This window comes from Anabas testudineus, chromosome 7, assembly GCF_900324465.2.
Source record: "Anabas testudineus chromosome 7, fAnaTes1.2, whole genome shotgun sequence".
NCBI lineage: Eukaryota > Metazoa > Chordata > Actinopteri > Anabantiformes > Anabantidae > Anabas > Anabas testudineus.
The window spans coordinates 24,735,152-24,758,783 of record NC_046616.1 but is presented as its reverse complement, the minus strand read 5'-3'; the positions used below and the strand labels follow the sequence as shown (position 1 = coordinate 24,758,783).

General features: G+C 37.8%; 1 protein-coding gene across 1 annotated transcript in view; it reads left to right on the top strand.

The window, feature by feature from the left end:
• Window positions 1-5,731: 5,731 nt before the first annotated feature.
• The window catches only part of LOC113166704 (paired box protein Pax-7-like), a 40,362-nt gene continuing 22,461 nt past the window's right edge, over window positions 5,732-23,632 (top strand). Inside the window, exons 1-4 of the mRNA XM_026366809.1 lie at window positions 5,732-6,050; window positions 6,586-6,821; window positions 6,998-7,142; window positions 7,342-7,470. Coding sequence (XP_026222594.1) covers window positions 5,966-6,050; window positions 6,586-6,821; window positions 6,998-7,142; window positions 7,342-7,470 — 595 coding nt within the window. The 5' untranslated portion in view covers window positions 5,732-5,965. The remainder of the gene's footprint in view (window positions 6,051-6,585; window positions 6,822-6,997; window positions 7,143-7,341; window positions 7,471-23,632) is intronic.

Here is a 23,632-nt window from a genome sequence, read left to right as displayed (position 1 = left end):
TTGGGACTTTTGCTGTTAGGTCAACAGGAATATTGTGCGTCATCAGACACATCGCTTTTCATGGCTCAGTCATCAAGATCGATTAAGTGAAACCAATCAACCCACTGCGTGGTAAATGGGGGCTGCCACTCACACAGACTCTTTTCTTTTTGCCATTTGTGAAGGCAAGCATGATCTAACTGATTAATAGAAAAACTAGCAACATTCTATCACATGATACGGAAGCTGCAGGACAGTGTGTGTCAGCAGGGGACATGATAGAACTCTGCTTCAGGACAAACTCATCACTGACAAATATTTTAGCCGCTTCAAACTTATCTGAGTATCTGAAGCATTTTGATCTCTAACAACCTGTGAGTATATCGGTGGTTCTCAGCCTTTGTGACTTTGACCCCTAGTGTGAGAGACAAACCATGCAGGCAAGAGGAAACACAGGTGGGTTTAAGAAAAATGGGGGTTTATTTATTCAAAAATGTGAAAGACAATTTACAAAACATATTTAAGAAGTCTCTGGGCCCATATAAGAGCTCAACAAAATAACCTAAACTATACTATGGCTGTTAAGACCCTATATGACACACAGGGAGTAACTACAAACAAATATTACTCACAAAAATTCAAAACATAACAGTCAGTCTTTTCAATTGTAAATATTTAAACAATTAAACCAGAACAACTCCATCCAAAGGACTAATATATATATAAATTATCACAGTTCCCAACCATGGCAGCCATACAAAATAAACCAAGTAGGCCTATATAAAATAAAATAAGGTTGTTTCCTTTCTCTACTTTCCTAAAGTATAAACGTAATGTGGTTAAAGTAAATCCAAATCCAAACCAAAGAGTCGAATGCAAGAGGATCACCCCCAGTTCAGTTGTGTGGCACATCACACCTATACTGAAGCAAAGTCTGCTTTTGACCCTTTATTACTGGTTAGGTAGGCCTATGGGACATGACTCAAGATTTAAAAAATTCAAAACCCAAGAAATTTCAACACTTTTGTTCACCTACAATTTGTGTGATCTGTTCTGGGTTTTAAGTAACAGGAAATAAAATCATGTTTCTGGTCTTATATTCATTTTTTCAGTTTAAACACAAGACACATAAAATTAAATTTCAGTGTAATTTTAACTTTAATTAAATGCATGCTAGGTGGTGCTCATACACCATCATGTATCATTCTAACAAAACTGCTTCTCAAGGGTCAAAAAAGTGCTGAAGCCTATCCCAGACAGACAAATGTTCACACCTATGAGTAATATAGAAACACCAATTAAACCTAAACCCTAACCATCATGTCTTAGGTTGGTAGGAGGAAGCCAGTCCCCTGGAGAGAACATACAAACTCCACACAGTAAAGCACCTGGCCAACACAATGATTTCACCCCGGTCCTTCTTGCTGTAAAGCAACTGTGCTAAATTGCTCATATGCAAATTAATATTATTCAGAAGCTCAGCTTAATAAAAAAATGTAAATTATTTGGAGAATACCCCAAATAGCAATAACGAGAGAGAAATTATTCTGGAGCACACTTACGTCTGTCCAATTTGTAGTACGTTAGTAGTTTGTAGTTGTACTCTGACTTCTCTGTCACAGTCATCAGTATGTCTGAATGAAGCTGAATCTACATTTGCATAATTGTAAACCATCACTTTAACAGACTTGTGATTGATGATGTCAAGTGAACTCCTAATTTAAAGATTTGGAATTTATGAATGAAATGTCTAAATACAGTAAATATATTAAATATACACTGACAACTTTTGCATTTAGCAGACACTTGTATCCAAAGCGATTTACAAGTGAGGTACAAGGCAAAGGCAGGGTAAGCATAAGGAGGTCTTGTCTAAGGACCCCTACTGGAGGTAGACCACAGCTGGGATAAAAACCCCAGCCCCCCACATGCAAGGCGGCAATCTTACCACTACACTATCAGATGCTCATTTTTGTAAGACCTAAAACCTTTTAGAGTTTTTCTGTGCATTTTTGTTCAGTTCCATTTACCATCACAGAGGAGGACAGTCATAACTTTACTCCAGCTAACTCCGTGATACAATTCACAAATTTGGTGCTTAAAGCAGACATCACATAAGCTGGAAAAGAAGAAGGAGGTGGTGTTCAACTAATTTAGATGAATCTTGTCTAGCCTGAAAAGACAGTTTAAAAATATATTTTAAAAAAGCCCTCCTAAATTATTCAGCATTACTGTAGGCAAATAAGAAGAACCACTTCTTCTCAGCACTGTAGCTAGACTGACAATTAGTCATAGCTCTGTTGAACCTAGTATCCCCTCAACTCTCAGTAGTAATGACTTCATGAATTTCTTTACAAATAACATCAAAGGTATGGGGGAAAATGCATGTACAACAACTCTAGATTAATTTCTCTCCCCTTTAACCTTACAGGTTGAAGCAGATGGCTTCCAACCCTGAGCATAGTTCTGCTGGAGGTTTCTTCTGTTAAAGAAGAACTCTCTCTAATATTGCCTAGCGCTTACTCAAGCAGGATTGTTGGCCTACTCTGTAAAGTGCCATGAGATTACTTTTATTGGGATTTGTCACTTTTACTTGATTGCTTTTTCCCCATAGATCATTCTGAATCAATTTCAATAATTAATTAATCTAAATGATCAACATGTCTCTTAGACCCCATCCAGACTGGACTACTCAAATATGTCTTACCTTTAATCTATCTATACTTACAGACTACATACCTATTATAGACCAATATCCAATCTGCGCTTTATGTCTAAAATCCTCAAAAAAGTACTTTAGTAATAATAGTTCCCACCTGCATAGGAATGACCTGTATGAAGATATCCAGTCAAGATTTCCAGTAAATCATACGAGTTCTCCTGTGTTAGCTGGTGACCTTACCTAAATTGGACACTAGACAGTAGGCTTAAAGTATGGTTTTAAAATGTGTGGGCAAAATGTCACACAAAGGATGATGTACAGACATTTGACCAGCTGCATGGTTAGGACAGTATTATTTAAATATTTACATAGAAAAGAAGCAGCTACTGTGTTGTCCAAATATACCAAACATCAAATCAAATTCAGGAGATTCTAGAAAATTCAACATAGTCAAAGTATGTCAAAACATGGTTAATGAGAACGTAGCTTACACTACTTTAGGAGGTTCCACACTGTTGTCTTAAATGTGAATGGGCAAAAGGTTTGTAGACATATAATTTATACCCAAATCTACATTCATCAACGAAGTAGCTGAATTCATAAGACTTTCTGTAAACTCTCTCTACTTGGTATGAAAACCAAGTGTGAAGACAATACTGTTGTTTTTTTTCTTGGCGACATGTTACATTAGACAGTTCAAATATTCCAGGCTACTGAACAGCAAACCTAGAATAGCCCTGATGGATTTATATTTAATCTAGCTGGAACATCAGTTTTCAGCTGTAGTCTGGACATTTGTCACCCTCTAGTGTTTAACTTAGTCTTCATTTAGTTAGGAAGGCAGCTGAGATGTAATAGCATCCAATTGTCAGTTAATTGTGGAAAGCAGACTGCATACGTCTTACACTCGCACTTGTAAGGAGACTCATCACCTCTTCATGCTGACACCTCACTGCTCATATTTAAATTGTATTGTTTTGCAGCAAGAATCTGTCAGAAATACAAAGAAAAAAGCACGTTTTCCACCAAAATGTTTTTTTTTTCTGACAGCAGGATGTCAATGTCTGATCCTTCTAAAATGGTAACAGTGTGATTCATAGGGCCTTTCTGGGTAAGACTTGGGAGACAAAACTTCTGACAACACAATCTAAATTCAATGTTCTCTCACAATGTTCATGTCACTTAAATAAGTAAATTTACATTGAGTCTGAGGTTAGTTTAAGTAGAGCAAAAAAGTTCCTCAACCCACTTTTATCTGCACAGACAGATAGACTCATTTTACTTTCAAAGAATAATTTAAAAGTAATATCTACCATAATACTTTACTACTTTAATATTTTTAATGGTTTGAATTATTTGAGCGTGTTCATTGTTTTTCTTTTTCTCAGGTATGCACACTGTACTGCAGATATACTGTACATTATTCATAATTCAGTGGAACCAGAAATAATAATATGCTATTGTTCTACTGTGCACATGGTATACTATGGGTATACTGTAATATATATAGTATATACATAGTACAATTTTTTTTATGTGTTTAAGGTGAAACAGTATAAAAACCTAATATGGGCCACACTCTAAAAACACTGGTTCCTACATTCCCATGATGCTACATTATATGTAACAACAGCAGTTTTTCATTAGATGCTCTGCATGTGATGATCTATAAGGACTCTCACACCCTCATCTCCAAGCTCAACACAGGCAAACAAGTGTTTTTCAGACCTGCTAAAGCTTATCTTTAAAAATCAGTAAGAAAAATAAAAATGAAATGAAAAAACACATTGTATATCACAATTATGAGAGCTTATACATTAGAATTGCAACCTTCTTGACTATGATTATGAGAAACAATACAAACTCTATGAAAGAAAAATTCTGAAGAAATTCCAAGATTTTTCAGAATGTGTGATCATTTAGTGTTGTAATGATGTGAAGCTGTCAGTGGTGATGTGTGGTGTGTCACACCATTGTCCAGGTTAACTTAAGAAAGAACATTTTTATCAGGATCAGATGAGAACAAGTGTGCAGGTTTACTTATTCATTATTAAAACTGTAGAAATACTGAGCTACATTTGTGTTTTCAACTAATGATAATCCTGGACACACCCCATGAGAGCAGATACAGTAAGTGAGTCTGCTCCATGTGGTTTCATATGAGAAAAATAATTTAATATGACCAATTAAAAAACTATATCGATTTTGCTATAATGTACAAACAGGCAAGAAGAAGAAAAACGTTTTCACTAGTGGACTAATAGAGTTGTTACACTATTGCAATGCATCAGTCATCACTGATCTCTCCTACATTATTCTGACAAAATCATAATTAGGCCGCTTATTCTTAATTATCATTATAGTTGTGGCAGTAGTTTAACACTCCAGAGAAATGTCGGCAAACCTTAGCAGCCAGATAAAATGTTCATATTTCATATTCATTTTCAATCTCCGTATAGCTCCATAGGCTATTTAATTTCCCATGTCTCCTGTTTCTAATCCACTCACTGTATTAGCAGAGATAGTATTATATTATTATTGTATTGTCATTTTTAATTAATTAGTTACATGCATTTTATATATAGTTTACCCTTTTCTCGTGTACTACATGAGCCTTTCAATCCGTGTAAGTGGGTGTAGCCTACTCATTACTGTAAGTGTCTGCGCTTGTGTTAGATTTACCTGCATTCTTTGTCTCCAGCTGTTGATCATTTTTAAACACCACAGCAGCACATCCTGTCCTGGACTCTGCGTCTGTGTTTGTGTGTAGGCCGCTGTGTAGTTTCACTGTGTGGCGTGCTTCTCTGTCTGTGCGTGTGTGTGTGTGTGTGTGTGTGTGTGTGTGTGTGTGTGTTCATCCTCGCGTTTTCATTGGCTGCTAAAACTTGTTGGAGCGTTTCCCTCTCGAATAAGAGAAAGCCCCAAGAACCTATCGGTGCTCGCGACCCGTCCCCCCTTGTCAAGCCCGCCTGGTCCAGATTTGTTCGGGACCCTGTTAAATCGGTCCAGCCTCCTCACTGGTTAAATAAGCTCATGTCAGGGACAGAACATTTGTGTATTTTCAACACATTAATAGTGTGAGGACTCAAACGCTGCCGTTCTCACTCGCCCTGCTCTCTGTCAGCCCCTCTGTCCCCTGCACTGACTTTTTTGTAATGATATGTGATCTTGATCTTGTTCTTGTTCTTCTTCTCCGCTGGATCTCTCACACTTTTTCTGTCTTCAGAACACTTGTGGTGAAGTCAACGAGGCTACGCTTGAAGTGGACCTCTGAGACGCGTCCGCCCTTTCTTTTCTTTTTCTACTTCGTCTCTTTTTTGCGCTATGTCGGCTTTGCCAGGAACCGTTCCGCGGATGATGCGCCCGGCTCCTGGACAGACCTACCCCCGCACTGGATTCCCTCTGGAAGGTAGGTGAGGCTTCAGTGGAGCCGCGGAGCCGCCAGCTCGGCCTCTTCACTAACACACAGGAGGTTCGTGAGAGGACCTTGGAACGAAGAGCTTTAGCCTGTCCAAAAATGACATTTTTTCCATATTGTAGCTAATTCTAATGCGAGAAGGTGTAGTAATACATGCCTTGTAGGTGCACTTCATTTATTAATCAGCCTGGAAATATTTTACCAACGAATTGAAAATGTATGTAAATCCCAAGCAATGTCTGGCTACAATCTATAAGCAAAATTATTTTTTTCAAGAGGCCTACACGTTGAATTTCCAAAATCCACACAAACCAACACTGGGATTACATTAACAGGCTGTTTGGACAGCGTGAGATGAATAATGAAACGCACAGAAGGGCCTCTTCAGCTCGGATGTAGCAGTGGACACAGTCTGTTCATCCATTTGATTTTCCCTGCAGTTAAAAGCTGAGCACTTTCATTCAGACTTAAATATGTCCGATGATGAATGTCAGCGGAAGAATGTTTGACCTTGTGTCCTCCACAGTGTCCACTCCTCTGGGCCAGGGACGGGTTAACCAGCTTGGAGGAGTCTTCATTAACGGTCGCCCGCTGCCCAACCACATCCGACACAAGATAGTGGAGATGGCCCACCACGGGATCAGGCCCTGCGTCATCTCCCGACAGCTGCGGGTCTCTCACGGCTGCGTCTCCAAGATCCTCTGCCGCTACCAGGAGACCGGCTCCATCCGGCCCGGAGCGATTGGAGGCAGTAAACCCAGGGTGAGATAGGTTCTTATTATTCAGATTTCTTATTATTTTCGTTGTTAGAATAATTGTGTATTTGTGTTTCAACCTACCCTGTAGTTTATTATATTTTATTAGTCCAGTTATTCTTTCACAAAGTTTACCACTTCCTTCCTTAGTTTTCTTACACGTTTCGTGTCCGTCCCCTGCAGCAGGTCGCTACGCCGGACGTGGAGAAGCGAATAGAGGAATACAAGCGGGACAATCCCGGCATGTTCAGCTGGGAGATCCGGGATAAGCTACTGAAGGACGGTGTGTGTGACAGAAGCATAGTCCCTTCAGGTGAGGCCTCCTCTGGTAAGCTGCGTTTCATTCTTTTTTCCGCCGTTTTCCCATTGAAATGAAAGACCAAGGTTGTCACGAGAAATGACAAGAAATGTATTTAGCTGTAGCCTATATTTAAATTAGATGCTGCACACATGTAGCTATTATTCTTATCCTGAATCTTTTTCTTTTATTAGTTTTATTGTTTCTGAAGCTGCTTTTGTGTTCGCAGTAAGTTCGATCAGCCGCGTACTGCGAGCTCGGTTCGGAAGAAAAGACGAAGAGGAAGAGTGTGATAAAAAGGATGAGGACGGAGAGAAGAAGACGAAACACAGCATCGACGGCATCCTCGGCGACAAAGGTAGGCCAGACGAGACCAGATGAGACCACAAAGCCAGCGCCTTGCTAACAGCTACTGCTTTCACCACCGTCTGCGCGATGAATTGGGAATAAATTGGCCTAAATGGGTGTTTTGTCGCTTCCGGTCTCCCTCCTTTAAGCTGTGTCCCAGCAGACACAGCAGCCGCTTAATTATTTATGATGGGGAGCGCTGGGGCGGATCGGGATCCCGTGGCGCTGCTTAAACGCTCCCTTTAAAGCGATGCTGACAGATGACCGACGTGCCAGTCAATATCAATTACCGGAGGCCCGGGGCCAGCGACCTCGCTGCGGCCTCGCTACGAGCTGTGTGTGTGGTAGTCAAGTTCGCCAGAGCTGAGTCCAATTGGCAAAAGATTTGATTTGGGGTGGATGCGCTGAAGCAAGAACTTGACATTAAACGATGCATAGAAGTGAAGTCGGGGGAATCGACAATCGACGCACAAATAGACTGATATCCAGAAATCATGTGCTCTTCACCACTTTAGTCCTCAGTACATCGTCAGTTTGCAGCAGTGAGATCTGAATTCCTAAAATTTGTCTTAGGCCTTCATGACTAAGGGAAGAGGTCAGATAGGTCTATTCACAAGACTTTTATCTCAGACTATCTTAGATGATCTCAGACTATCTCAGATGATCTCAGACTTCCTTTAGCAGATGCTTCTGAAGTATTTACGTTGTTTTCTAGTTGTGTCACAAACCGTGAAGGCCTCTTTGAGCGGAACAGTCGCTCTGGATCAAACCGCTCGTTGATTAGACGTCAGGCTTGTTTCCTGACCAGTTGTTCACTGGTTCTACCGGTGTCCTCCTTTAACGCACTTCAAAAGATGAGCCCACTACTGTCTCTCTGTCATCCAGATCTGGCATTTAATAATTTGAAGACTTAGCCTATTACAGCTGGTAATGAAACCGGTGTCTGTTGAATAGGCGTCTGTGTTGGAGACGGGTGTAATAGCTCGAAGGCATGGTAAGAAATATATTTATCCCCTATCAGCCCTCACTCTCACAGTTCCAGGCACATGCGTTCTGTTGAAGGGGTTTAAAGCAGATTAAATTGAGCCTTTTATTTCCTTTCACTTTCATCTTTCAGAGGCTTCACTTCTCGGTGCGCAGCCCGCGGCGCAAATTCATGAGATTTGAAGGTTTCCTCTCGTGTTGTTTAGATTGTATTTTTAAATATTCATTTCATTTGCTTTTATGGGATTGTTTTAGCGCCGTGTTGGCAGATTATAAAGGAGAGCTGCGGTGTGCTACAAACACATGATGATTTTTAATTTTTTATCAAATGAGCTGCTGGTTTTCTCATCACACGTTGGCACTAGTCTACAGTAATATGCTGCTTACACACTTACAAACAATACATGACGATTCTAATAGATTTATTATTCCATCTTTATAATTGTACTGAACTGTAGGCATTTGTTTCTGTTTAATCTGAAATCACTCTTCAGCTATTTAATATCCAGTTTTACAGAACTGACATTTGCAGAAATTACTATAATTATATAAATGTAGATTTTACAATAAATGTCAAAACCATCTGTTATATGTTAATTTGATTTACTGATAATATTACTATTTAAAACATGTAAGAAAAGCCACAGAATAGTCACCATTTTGTGTGGATTATTACAATATAGAGATGTCTATTATTTTCTAGAATATGTGATACTATGGGTGTTACTTTCATAGGACAGGTGTTAGTGATGGACTGACTGCTTTTGGTCAAAGCATATTCTGTATCTGAGTATGTATGTGTCTGTGTAGTAGTCTTTCCCAGAGATGTGTGCAACCTACGGTAGTAAAAAGAACAGTGTCAGTTTTGGGGTCCAGAATAAGCCTGGTTGAAAGAAAAGGAGGTTGACAGTGAGGATGGAAAGAGTACTTCAAACAAATCCAGTGAAAGTGATGAGAAGCAGCTTTGCACAGAGCACAGGGTGTGGGAAGTTCTATTGCAGCTATTAATAACACTTTCCCCGGGCATCCACAGTTACTCCACTCCATCTACACTTTCTCCCAGCTATTTTGCTGGGTTGAAATTGAGGGAGACCCAAATGTTGGCTGGAGATAACACAATAATCACAGCCTTGGTCCTGGGCTGTGCATCCATGTATTAAACTGGGATTAACCCCCCCCCCCCCCCCCCCCCCCCCCCCCGCCGCCTCACACTACAAATTCACATTTTTAGAGACATATTTTAAAAAAGACAAGAAGACTATAACTCATGCATATGACAAGTGGTATCAACAGTAACAATGAAGTAATCATCATTTTAATTATCATCATCATGGTAATCCCTGTGTTTATTTGTAACTAGCTCCTATGCTGATCAACAAGATATTTATCAAGTAACAAACCAAAATGTTTGATCAGAACATCTGCCTCTGAGTGCAGGTTGTCTAATTTCAATACTAATGAAATAACAAAATTTCAAGATACTTTTAACTGCATCCCTTTCGTCACCAGGCTGTGAGATTCAATACTAATATGTCATATTATCCAGTGAGTGAATGTATTACATATCATTTCATACAGAATCATAAAGTGTAAGTGTAGTTTTCATTTTAATTTTTCTTCTTCATCTTTAAAAGTCCTGCTTCATAGAAAGTCAAAATACTATTTGGACTTGCAACTTTGCTTACAGTGTCATAAGTCATAACCGTAGATGCAGAGATTTGGGATTTAGTGAACATATTTTTTTTTCCTTTGTGGAGCATCAGCTGTATAAATGGCTTCTCTGGACTGTAAAGCTGACTACTTAACTAAATATTAATGTAACATAAAGACAGTGACATACAGTATATGATGCAGAATCCACACATCAAGGTTCATCTATGGAAGCATGTTGCTGCTGCTGTATGAAAGTGTTGATGGTGACAAACTAACATGCAGCTCCTGTGTGCAGCCACTGTGGCGACACGCTGACCTGAGTAGGACCTGAGTCCAGGAGTCATGTGCAGCGTACCAGACTTTAGAGCAAAGGAGGAAGACAGGCAAGAAAGGAAGCTGCTAGAGCAAAGTGAGCAGCTTAGAGGCTTTGATCCTCTGCTACTTTTGCTTATCAGAAACATTTGCTGTGACACTGCCACAATGAAAGTTCATCATATTAGCTGGTGCCAGCACTGCTTTCAGACCCGCCTGTCTTTTAATTAAAGCTCATTTGCAACTCGAGACAGGACCTGCCTGTGCCTCTGTGCCTCCATCCCCCGGTGATTGTTTTTGTGTATTTCCTTACTGAGGCCATACTCTCTGTGTGTCCCTTTCTTTAGGCTGACAGGGACAGTGTTAACAGATCATACTTTGATCCCTGGGTGGGAAATAGGTCACTGTAGAAATACATAGGAGTAGGAAGACAAAAAGCAATTGAAGAAAAAGAACAAAAATCTGTAGCAAACCTTACAACAGCAAGCAAGGTAGAGTGTTTGTGTGTTAACAAAAAAAAAATCTATCTATCTATCTATCTATCTATCTATCTATCTATCTATCTATCTATCTATCTATCTATCTATCTATCTATCTATCTATCTATCTATCTATCTATCTATCTATCTATCTATCTATCGTATATACAGTTTGTCAGATATGAGTAGGCCTGCTTTTTTCACTTTAGCTTTTATAAGTCAACATGGTATTTATTTGTTTTCTAGATCAGTAAATATAAATATATGTTTTCAGTCTAATTCACTGATAAATTTAGAGAATAAAATTTTTTTTTAGTTGCATCATGACATCACACATGTAATTTTATCATGTTGCAATTACATGGCCATGTGGTACTTTTTTTTTTATCATGCAATAGAAAGACCTGACCTACTTGTTGATTTTCTTTTTTTCTTTATAGCGTTGAACTTCTCAGTGATGTCTTTGACAAAACAAATATATATAAAGGGGAGCTCCAGAACGGGGAGGTGGCTTTGAATAGAAGAATAAAAGCCCACTTCTTTGCCATGGAGTGTTCAGTAGCCATCCCTTAATCCTCCTTTCATTTTGCCGACAAATGCCAAGAATCTTGTCTGGTGACCCAATGGGAAACTGATCAGCCAACAAAAGAGGAGGAGTGCACAAAGAGCAAACAGAGAAAATGGGGGTTGAGGGCAGTCAGAAGCCTTGGGCATCTCTTTTACAATCCATTTGCAAAGGATACACAAAGAACAATAGCAAACACAAAAATCAAACAACACAGCACAAGCAATATGGAACAATCAATTAATAAAATGTCAACACTTTGGTTGGTCTTTAATTGAGGCTCTATTAAGTCTTGTGGAGAACCTCTAGAGCTGCAGACGTCATATACTGCAACTGTGCAGTTGATGTGTATATTAACTTTTTTAATAAAGCTATTTTAGTGGTCACACTTTGTTCAACTTTAATTGCCATTTCTGGAAATTTCTAAACATACTAAATACTATACTACTAATAATGTCAGAAAGAATCTGGGGACATCTATATTATTGTATAATTTTTATAAATATTTCACTGACTGATTATCTTGGGTTTGATTCTTTGGGTGCAGTTACACTGTCTCCTGATTGTCATTGTAAGACTCATTTTAAATTTTTTAATATATGTTCATGATTTCAATATCAAACTTAAGACTATTCTGGAATAAGCTATTCCCATAGGCTTTTCTGTTTTTAACTGTACAATACAAGTTTTTAAGACCCCCAGAGATCCAAGAAAGAGAGGAGATGCCCTTATTGTCATTAGTGACAGCTCTGGACCTGATAAAGAACAGGCCATTTACATATTTAAAGCCAACATTGTTTCACATGATTATACGTCAATCCCATGATTGTTAGTATTTAATTTTTAAGAAGAAAAAATAAATAAATAAAGCGGTGTGCAAAACTGATTATTCATATTAGCAGTGAACATAAAGCTCATGTGTTGTGTTAATCACTGAAGAAATTATTTTAGTGAGCCACTGAATGCATCTATAAATTCCAGTTTGAAATTTCCATACTATGTGCTTAGATTTACCCACTATTTGTGGTTTTCTCCATCAATCCGCGGAGGAAATCACATTCACTAAATCCAACCATCCAGTGTAATTGGCTAGAAAATGACCTTAAATATTCAGAGATTACTAGGGCATAAAGGCCCAGCAATTTTTTGGTAGTAGAGTAAATGTTCACGCTACTGAACAGTATGAAAATGGATTAATAGCCATTTCTATTTCATTGTATCAAAATAATTGTAGCCATATATTTAAAGATAAACTTTATTGTCATTGCAACATCGTACAACGAGATTAACACACTATTAAGTCACAATGGGAACTGAAACTTTATTTACACATCATCACACTACATCCTTAAATAACTAGATCAGGGACCAGGTTTTGAACAGTAGCAACTCGGCTAAAAATTTGCCAAAATCTTTACCAGCGTAATTACAACAACAAGATCAGAGTTGTCACTGAGTAACAATATCTGCTCTGCTGACCCTCCAGAAATAATAAAAAAACAAAAATCAATTCAAACATTTTTAAAGAAAAGAACATTATAGTGTAGTTTTAATCTGAATTTAGAGCCAACCACAGCTCTCTCTAAAATTATTAATAATAATTAAGTCCAAAGGATCTGTTCTGGTTCTTTGCTTCCCCATTGGTTTGGAAACATTGAAAACGAGTTGGTTTCACTCTTGTATCTGTTGTAAAAATGTGTTGTTAGCTAAGTTGATTTTAAATCAGATGCTTAATAATGTAATGCATGCTTCCTTGAGTGATATAATCAGAGAATAGAGAGCCATAGTTGCTTTTCAGAACAAGTGAATATCATTTAAAATCCCACTCAGATGGCCATAAATTCAATTCCAGACTTGGAATGCACCCTTTTAAAACAGCATGTCGTGTGACTTACTTGGTGTGTTTAACAAAGTATGGTGGGTTTTTTAAAAGGATTTTATGTTATTGCGTGTTCAATATTTAGTTTTTTTAGCAGCCTTTAAAAAATCCCATTTCACATCAGCCCTAGGGTGAATATTTCTGTAAAAACAGCACGAAGGAGAGGGACAATATACAACAGACAACAGAGATTACAGAATGTTAAAAGAATGACTTTAGAAGAGAGCATTGATTTGTTTTATACATATGGACAAAACCAAGTAACGATAATGTCTAGCCTTGAAATCATAGTTTTTTTTAACAATCATAAAATAAATACTTAATGTGTCCCATGTTAATGGAATGGAGGTCCAAGATATGACATAATTACTTAGGCTATATAAAATATAATCAGTAATAATCTATATCTGTATCAAAATAATGTCAACGTTAAATCCACAAATATACTCCACACCATACATTCATATAACAACAACAACAACAACAACAACAACAACAATAATACTACTAATAATAATTGCTATGAATATTATGATTAGTATTATTATTGTTGTTGTAGTTGTCATCATTATCATCACATTTTATATTTGTAATCAGGTCACTTTGTGAAATAATTACATCTGCCCCTTACTCAACTCTACAGCTGGGGAAGGAAAAATTAAAATGCAATAAATATAAATAAATAATAAATAAAAATTTAAAAAATGATGAAAATGATTCACTATATTATACTAGTACACAATAGACTAGTACTAGACAGTATTCCAGATGGAAGCAACTCATCTATTTCATGTCATTTAATGCATTGTGGGACAACTGTGTTGAGCACAACATACAGCTACCAGTCAGTTATTGTCCTGATTTAATTTGTTGATGGTCAAACAGTTATACTTCAATTATTCTTGTTGACTGCATGTCATATTTAATATCACTAGTGGACATAAATATAGGGAATGTATTTGTTTAAATAGCACAGGCAGTCAGAATTACAGTATAACTTGCTGTTAGAAGTGATCATTGAGAGAGGTTCAAATTTAAAAACAGAAAAGAAGTTTTGCTTGCCTTAAAGTCAGTGTTGTTTAGCATTTGTAGCCCTGCTAAGAGGCTATGGACGATGATGATGTGGACAGAAAACACCTCGTAACCAATATTTCAAATGTGGTCTTCTGATAAACTAACAGGTGCTAACAAAAAGGGAGAGAAAAAAAGTCTAAAGTGGACTAGTAGACCCTTCTGTCACTTTGTGTCTACATTTTCCATTGAAGAAGTTGATGAACTCCTTCAAGTTTATTAAAGAAAAGGAAACAATATGAACCATAGGCTTGAGGCAAACAGGCTGACAGTTTATAAAGTGGCGGCCATTGTGGCCTGAAGGCAGACGCATGAATACCTCTGAATAGACTCTCTCAAAGTGACACGATTGAGCTAGACAACAGCAAAACGCTGAAAGGAAAGTTTCTCTGCGCTGCCGAGCTGATCGGCATTTCTAATGGTCCTGCTTTGAATGAATGTACATCTGCAGTGGGAGGGTTTGCTGTGGTTCACTCATTACACTTTTTGACTGCCGTTATGCTTTTAAGCAGCAGGTGTCTTGATGCTGTTAGGGATGTGTGAGAAAAGACAAATAAAGGCAACATTCCATGTACTTCTGTTTTTTACTATTTCCCAGACACAATGTTTCTTAATGTTAAAATGGTTTCTATTAACTTGAAAAACAAACAAAAATAACTAAATAAGGGAGCACAAATGCACCACTTTCAATATATTTTCCAGTCTTGAAATTGTTGCTATTAAGTTGAATAAAAACTATGATTTTTTTAAATTTTGAGAATTATACTTCTTCACTTTCTTGAAGGCTAAGCAGTTGATATGAATCCCACTGTATATGAACTGTAAATACTAAATTACTGAAAGCAGCTAGTTATCTTAGCTTAGCATGTAGCTTGTCTGTTTCTGTCCAAATGTAACAAAATCCATCTATCAGCATCTCCAAAACTCACTAATAAACACATGGCATAACATATTATTCCATACGCACTATATGGTTAATATAAAAAATGTTTTACAGGTTGTTACATTCTGGACTACTTCTTGGCCAGGAGCAGTCTGTTTTATCTTTGGTTGTGATAATCTTGGGATTCTTAGTAGAAACATAGTGTTCACATTATAAACTCTTCCACCAGGAATGCATGCCTACATGTACATTAAATCCCTGGTGTGAAACACACTCCCTTCTTCAAGTGAATGAGAAGCTGTGCATGTTATGATCCCGCCACAACCCTCCACCCTCCTTTTCCAACCTCTCAATATGGAGGCTACACCTATCACATGCTGTTGAATTTGGAGATGGTTATGGACTAGATGAAACTATTAAAAATAGTAATTTCTGGGTTTAAGGCTTGTGAACATTTTAGAGGGAACAGATTCATTGTTGGCCGGAAGAAAAACACATACACAGTTTAGTAAGCCACCCTGCTAAACTGTGTGACATTTTCTTTGCTTAGATTTAAGCCATAGCAAGCATGGGCAAACTGAACAGCATTGCTATTATGAGTAAATAATTTATATTTAGTACCAGCAGTCTATTTAATGTTGAATACTTTATAATTTGTGAAGTTCCAGTGTCTCTAAGTAATTATTACAATTTATAATTATTATAATATTATAATAGTACATTATTAAAATAAACAAGCAGATTATTAGTCAGGTTGCTGAGTCTGGGCTGTTTGTGTTTCAGATACAAGTGTATGGATGTACTGCATATGTATTTATATATACTGCACAGTTTACATGTGTATACAATATCTTATGTATTATGTGGTAGTAGTATGTGGACATGTGTTTATGTAGATACACATGCAGGAATTCTTTGATGTAGTGATTATTGTAAGCCAGCGCAGAGTTGAGTTTTCTCAGTAATATTGTGAGTAATTTAATGAGTTTTCTAAACAAATGTTTATTAAAATATCATCAAATGTATCAAATGTCATATATCGTTTGATACATATATTGTCTCAAAAGTATAAAAAATGCACAAGCTAACAATAACGTTGTCCTTTCTTTTTAACTTAAACAAAATACTATAAAATAGATTTAACCTGCACAGCAACTTTTGCTTCAACATCTTTTTTCAAAACCTACATAAACTAACAAGTCACAACTGCATCTTAAACAAAATACTGAAAAAATCATGCCATCTGCACTTGCTAGTGTCTGAATGTTTGGGTGACTGTGAGCATCAGAAATTTTAAACACCAGTAATTTACAATTATGTTGTTGAGCTGCTTATGATCAAGTATTGCACATATATGACACATACAGTATATGAGAGACCCTGAAAAAGATGAAAAAGGAGAAAACAAGGAGCAGATGACATACTCACCTATTCCTCCATCTCCTCCAAACAAATCAGTTCAAAGCTTTTAACAAGAATCTGTGAAGAGAGTCAACAAGCATGTCACTTTATTTTCTTTGCAATGCACTGATTGTTAATCTACTTTCTTCCAAAATAAGATTATTCTATGTCTCTTCAAAACTTTGTGCAATTGCTTTTTTTAAGCCTGCAGCTGTCCACTGAGGGCTTTGCTGTGTCGAGTATATCTTAAGAGTGCCTCTTATTATTATATTTGCTCATAGCTCTAATCTTTATCAGTGTTTGTATTGACAGTCAGCAATTTTTGTTTATGGCTATTTTTATCTGCTAAATAAAGATGCATGCCAGAGCCTGGGGGGAAGAGGAGATAAAGACTTTGCATTAAAAACAGTTTGCTAAGACATAATGCCCTGATAAAGCCAACATCTATGTTGAGTTCTATGTAGTGTTAACTGAGCTCACACAACTGTAACAGCTCCTATAGCTTTCTGTCAAACCATGTTTATGGGCAGAGTCAAGTGTTTTTCATAGTGAAACAACAGGAGTTGGGATTTTTCAACACATAGAGTTCCTAAATCTTTTGGAAAATATTTTACTTAAAATTGTGAAACTGCCTACGTTGCACAGCATCTACTTCTGCTGCTTACTGTACACTTTTGCTGCATTTTTTATGTCTAAATACTATTGTGTGGAGCTGTATTGGAACAAAGGCAGAGACAATACTGAACTGTGTGAATGGGAGCTTGTGCAGAGTCGCTGCAGCACTGGTCTCAGCTTCAGCTCAGTTTTGCCCATTTGGGCTTGAATGTGAGGCCTTTGTTGATTGAGCAGGTCCTTGTGCCAACTGGCAGATTTTATTTTACTTTCCTCTGTCTTCTTGGAATAATTCTTAAAACTTTGGCTTTAGCCTAATTAGTTAAATGTTCAGACCTTCAAATCTGCAGCCTATATTGCTGGTATAGGTGCAAAACTCAGCATTTCTAATGGAAAGTGCATCAGAAAATACCTATTGAATGAAAGCGTTCTGCAGAAACTGAGAGCTGATTATATAAAGAAAACTATTTGTAGAGTCACTATAAATGCACCTATATTGTCATTTCAGTAGGTGAGATAAATGTTCTCAAATGCATGGTTTGCACTGGTGCATACAGAGTGTATTTAGAACCCTAATGAAAGAAAGAGACACACACCTCTAGGTTTGGAAATGTGTGATCACAGCAGTTGCCTCTGCACCATTTGACCATTTTCTTAACTCTTATTCTTATTCTTAAATAAGCAGGCGGCTTCTAAGCTTTATTTACTCAGTCTGAAAATGCTTACTGAAGTCCTGCAGCCTGCAGCAGGACCGCTTATGGTCTTTAACGGCGACTTTCTCTTTCATGGCCTGAGGTACTTCCTTTATTGACCCTGAAAAGCCCATGGAGGCTCCCTGGTCTCCGTTGTTTAGGGTGAGCCTGCTTTTCACTGAGGCAGTTGACCAGAAAGAGCTGTCCAATGGGTCTTCAGAGCCAAGACATGACAATTAAAAGACACACAGCCATCCATTCATGCACACACCACGCCCAGAGTTTGGAATGTACAACTAGTATATTGTAAAGAATTATGGCGTGTTGGCTGAACTGTCCACCCAATTTACAAAAAGTCCCACTACTGGTGTATATCCAGTCATGTACTTTGGGGGACTTTCATATGACCTATATACATTACAAAAGTGTCAGTGTGCATAAGCATGTACATATGCATTAGGACGTATGCCTGTGTATAAATGCAGTCCAATATGTGTGATACATATGTTAATAGTGTAAGGCTGTATGAATGATGTATATAAACAAGAGGAAACATTTTTATAAAAATTTCTGCAAAGATAAAAAAAAATGTGCAAAATGGTTATTGTCAACATTCAAACATAGCTGTCTCATTCTTTGTCCTAAGCAAGGATAATAATATTCTAATCCATCAGTGTACTGGACATTTCCACCTTCTCTTCTGAATGCTGCACAACCTGAACAAGTTTTACAGCTTTAATTTTTATTGAGTTTTGAATACCAGTCTATTATGTTGAATTGAGGCGTGTAGCAGCTAGTTACTGCAAACACAGAGCATAAACAGCGACGAGAGCAGGCAGGTAGGTTAGATCTTGGCCTGAAGCTTAGCAGATAGTAAATAAAAAGATCCTTATCAGAGACAGTACACTAGACAAGACTTGTGCTACAATTTTCTCTTTCTTTCATCTCTAACTAAAGCATCAACAGGTCATTGTGCAAGGAAGACATGGTTTGACACTAATAAAAGTATCAATTGTTGAACAAATGTAGTGTTTCTGAATGGTCCAAGGCTATGGAGCAAAACTGAAAGGAGATCCTGTGTGTAATTATACTGGAACTAATATGATTTTCAAAATGAGCCATTATTAGCCTAATGCATTTCTCCAGAGCTCTGTCATTCTTTGTGCCAATGTCTTGGTCAAAGTGGGGAACATTTTCCACCATAACTCACTCTTTCCAGTTTCCAATTTATGACCATCAGCCAACACACAACCTGTAACTTCTCTTCATCTATTGTAGTTTGGTGAATTAAGGTTTTAAGATCACTATTCTGACACTAAATGATACAGTCACCGACACTGTATATGCGTCTCGAAATATATAAATAATACCTTTTACATTTAGCAGAATAGTTCTTCCTGGCTAGCCAGGACTATAATTATAGTAATATATACATATTAGCTGACTATTATAATAATAGTTTATAACTCATGTCTGTATTAGGGTCAACAAACATACACGATAATAATAAGGTATAAATATAATAAAATAATACAAGTTTAATATTATACAAACTTACTCGTATAATATTTAAAAACAAGATGTCATTGTTGTTCTGAAGTATACATTTTCACTCACAGATACTATAGTGAATGCTAATGGAACTACGCTTGACCATTTTTACCTGGACACATCACATAATTTCTTAATTATTAAAATGAAAAGCACAGACAGACACTAAAAACTTGCCCTGTTTTTTTTATTGAACTTGAATGAATAAGTAACTAACTAAAAAAATATAACATCCATCCATCCATCCATTTTCTTCCGCTTATCCGGGGCCGGGTCGCGGGGGGAGCAGCTTTAGCAGAGATGCCCAGACTTCCCTCTCCCTAGACACCTCCTCCAGCTCTTCCGGGGGGACACCGAGGCGTTCCCAGGCCAGCCGAGAGACATAGTCCCTCCAACGTGTCCTGGGTCTTCCCCGGGGCCTCCTCCCGGTGGGACAGGACCGGAAAACCTCCCCTACGAGGCGTCCCGGGGGCATCCGAAACAGATGCCCAAGCCACCTCAACTGGCCCCTCTCGATGCAGAGGAGCAGCGGCTCTACTCCGAGCTCCTCCCGGGTGACTGAGCTCCTCACCCTAACTCTAAGGGTGATAGGGTGAGGAGCTCAGTATAACATGAACAAAAAATATAACATGAAAAACTAAATTAGATCCTTTATGTCTAGTCAAGTTCTCACAGGGATGAGGGCTTACTCATCTAGCACATGCATTCATGTCCTTAGTCTTTTAAGAACCCTGGTTACAGCTCTGTCTCCAAGCCATAAGCACAATGTATTCAGACAGAGTGATCGTCTCTCCGTTGAGCCTGTAAGGGTGTTTTTCTCCACAAATACTGGGAGCTACTGGCAGCAGTATTAGGAACAGCAGCAAAGACTTCACAGCTAGGCAAAAAGGTAACTTTTACAGACTTTTCAGTAATTAGCGTATAGTGCAGTAAACATTAATAGCAACAATAGACCTTTTGTATTAAGTGAGTCTGTAGCGATTAAATGTGTCAGCACAATATGATGGTGACTATTGCTCAGCAGTGATACATACTAATGCAGATTGTAAACAGCTGTGTGGTTCTCATTTGTTCTGGTATTTTGTGCATATTTGTATTTGGTACTTTAAGTTATCATGTTCAACAGTGGCAAGAGAAAGGCATGCTTCTCATAACCTGTTACCTTTTATAGCTTAGCTGAGGTAAAAACACAAGCTAACATGCATATATAATATAATAATAACAAAGAAATGGTGGCCTAGTGGCTCAATGGGTAAATCATTGGCCTTAGATGCAGAAGGTTTGGGGTTCAAACCCTGTGTCCTTGAACAAGACACTCCATGCTGGCTGCCCACTGCTCCCCCCAGGGGAATGGGTTAAATGCAGTGGACAAATTTCATTGTAACATGTACATATGACATATGACGAATAAAGGCTTTAAAAAAATTAATATGAAATACTTTATTCATCCCCATGTGAAAATGTATTCCTTTATTTGCTTCCCGTTGACAGAATGCAAGTGGGAGGTATTGTATTCACTACTAATATTCAATATTCAATCACAGTCAAACGAAAAAACATTTTAAAAGTTGATTCTATGTTAAATTGATTTACACAGAGGGATACACTCACACACACACGCTCACATAGTGCACATTCTGGAAAAACATAATTGGGTGTTAATTTGATGAAAAATAATTTATGCTGAAACAGTAAAATGGATTTACAGTGATAATAGTGGATAAGTTACTAAAATGAATAATGGACTTTGGATAAAATTGGAACATCATTATTTAATTAGATTTGTTTTTTAGAGGAACACACTGTGTGTGTGTGTGTGTGTGTGTGTGTGTGTGTGTGTGTGTGTGTGTGTGTGTGTGTGTGTGTGTTAGTCGGTACTCCCAATAAAAAGGATGTTTAAAGAACAATTTTGGGGTTAAGACTAGGTTTTAGGGTTACGGTTAGAATTGGGTTTTGGTTAGGGTAAAGTATAGGTTAGACAGTTAATTGTGATGGTTTGAGTTAGGTTAAGGCAGTACAGGTGAAAAATTTAAAATCAATACAGAGTAGATTAGAATGGCCTATGCGACAGTAGGGGGCTAGGGTGTGCATTATGTCAATGAGTGTCCTCACAATGACTGCCATATAAAAATGTTTGTGTGTGTATGTGTGTGTGTGTGAGGAGCTGTACCACGCTCCCATTCTCCTGATAAGACATAGCATGCCAATTGAGGGATCTGGTGGAGACAAAGCTGAAGTCCAGGTTTAGTCCCTCTATCGGCTCTAGGCGTCTGTCTCATTACCATAATCTCTGCTTTCCATTATCAGCTGCAGAGAAGAGTTGACCTTACTGATGTCAAACTTTATTCTCCTCCATCCTGGGGATCCTTATTGTACTGTAATCCAAAGCGACATGTGATACCAAACCACAAATAATGGTGTGCGGCTAGCATCGCCATATCATAATGTGCAATTTCATTTACATCCAAACATTTTGAGCTTCATTCTAAGCTTTGCTTTTTAAATCTGCTCTCTGGTGACCCAGTTTTTGTCAAGTCACTACTCAGGAAAGACAAACCTAAAAGCAAAACCCAAATTATTAATTTATAATTTTAGTGCCAGAACACAGTTTGCACTTTTTTTACTGTGTTGTGAGGGCCAAAAACAGTTAAAGACTGTAACTTAATTATTAAGGGCAGTAAAACACATTTGTGGACATCATAGTGAGCTATGATACAATATATGAAATTATTCTTACTTACTAGTGAATAATAACCATGCCATGCCAATGGCTTTGGCTTCAGGTAAGAATGGTTGAGATATATGTGATGCACTAGAACATATATTTATTTATTCATAGAAAGTAGTTCTCATAAAAGACAAAATAATAATAATAATAATAATTTACAATTTCCTCATGTTTCGGTGTCAGTCCCACAATCTAATCTGTTTACTGAAATATAAGATGGTTGCTTTGTAGTAAGGTGATTCCAAAAATAGAAATAAACAAAGCTGTACAGTGTTTTTTCTCATGGAGTGTGGCCTGACAAAGCCAGATGAGTTAGAGACAGAAATACTCTGAGGCAAGAAAGCCTCATTTCCACACATATCCCTCCCTTTCCCCTACTTCTGCTCCTCTCCACCTCAATCCAGCATCATGTGGAGGGAAAACAAATAAGAGTCCATCCCGTTGCAGAAGCACCCCAAGGAGTAAGGGGTGCCTTTTGGAAAGTGATCCCAGCCCACTGCAGTGGCCTCAAGTGTTGTCACGCTGAGTTAGTGAGAAATTGCTCTCTTGCATCCCCCCATTTCCAAAATCCCGTCGCCCAACCCCCACCCCCTGGTCCCAGTCCCAGCCTAGAGGCAACAAATCAGATATATACTGTACATGGAGGCTTTTTATGAAAATATGCATGTGTTTAAATATATATGTATTTTACTTTGTTTTTTTAGATAAACAAAAATTTCAAGGAACTAAACAGTAAAAAAATTAATTTAATTAATGCAGCAGCATGTCCTGTGGCCACATGTAATCCATTGAGATTTCTCTAGCAAGGGCCTCCAAGGGGGCACCTAAGGGGGAATACAAAAAGATATTCTTCTTGAGACTCTTCCCGTGGCCTGTAATAGGAGCCTCACACTAATCCCATAATTCCTTGTTTAATTAAACTACAGAGCCGACCCCATAGTTATCTTAGCCATTTTGATGGACCTTTTTCTTTTCTGACTTCACCAGCACATCACCAACCTCTGCACACAATGAAAAATATGCTTGTCTGCCCTCACTCTTCACAAGCCATACCTATAATTAATTGCACCACAATATATATTTATATATTACATCAAATATTGACCTGAACATTTGCAAACTTTGGTTCTATAAAAGACTCAAATCAACTTTACTTTACACTTGTTTCATTCAAAGCCACAGCTAGAATCACTATGTGTATGTGACACTGGCTGAGATGTATCCACAATCAAAAGCCATGAAGATGACATCTACCTGAGGCCCACTATCAATAGCTACACACATCACCAAAATGGCCTTGTGACATTAGCACCTTGTTCCTCCCCAGCTCTCAGCACTATGTACTGGGGGATGTTGCTATAT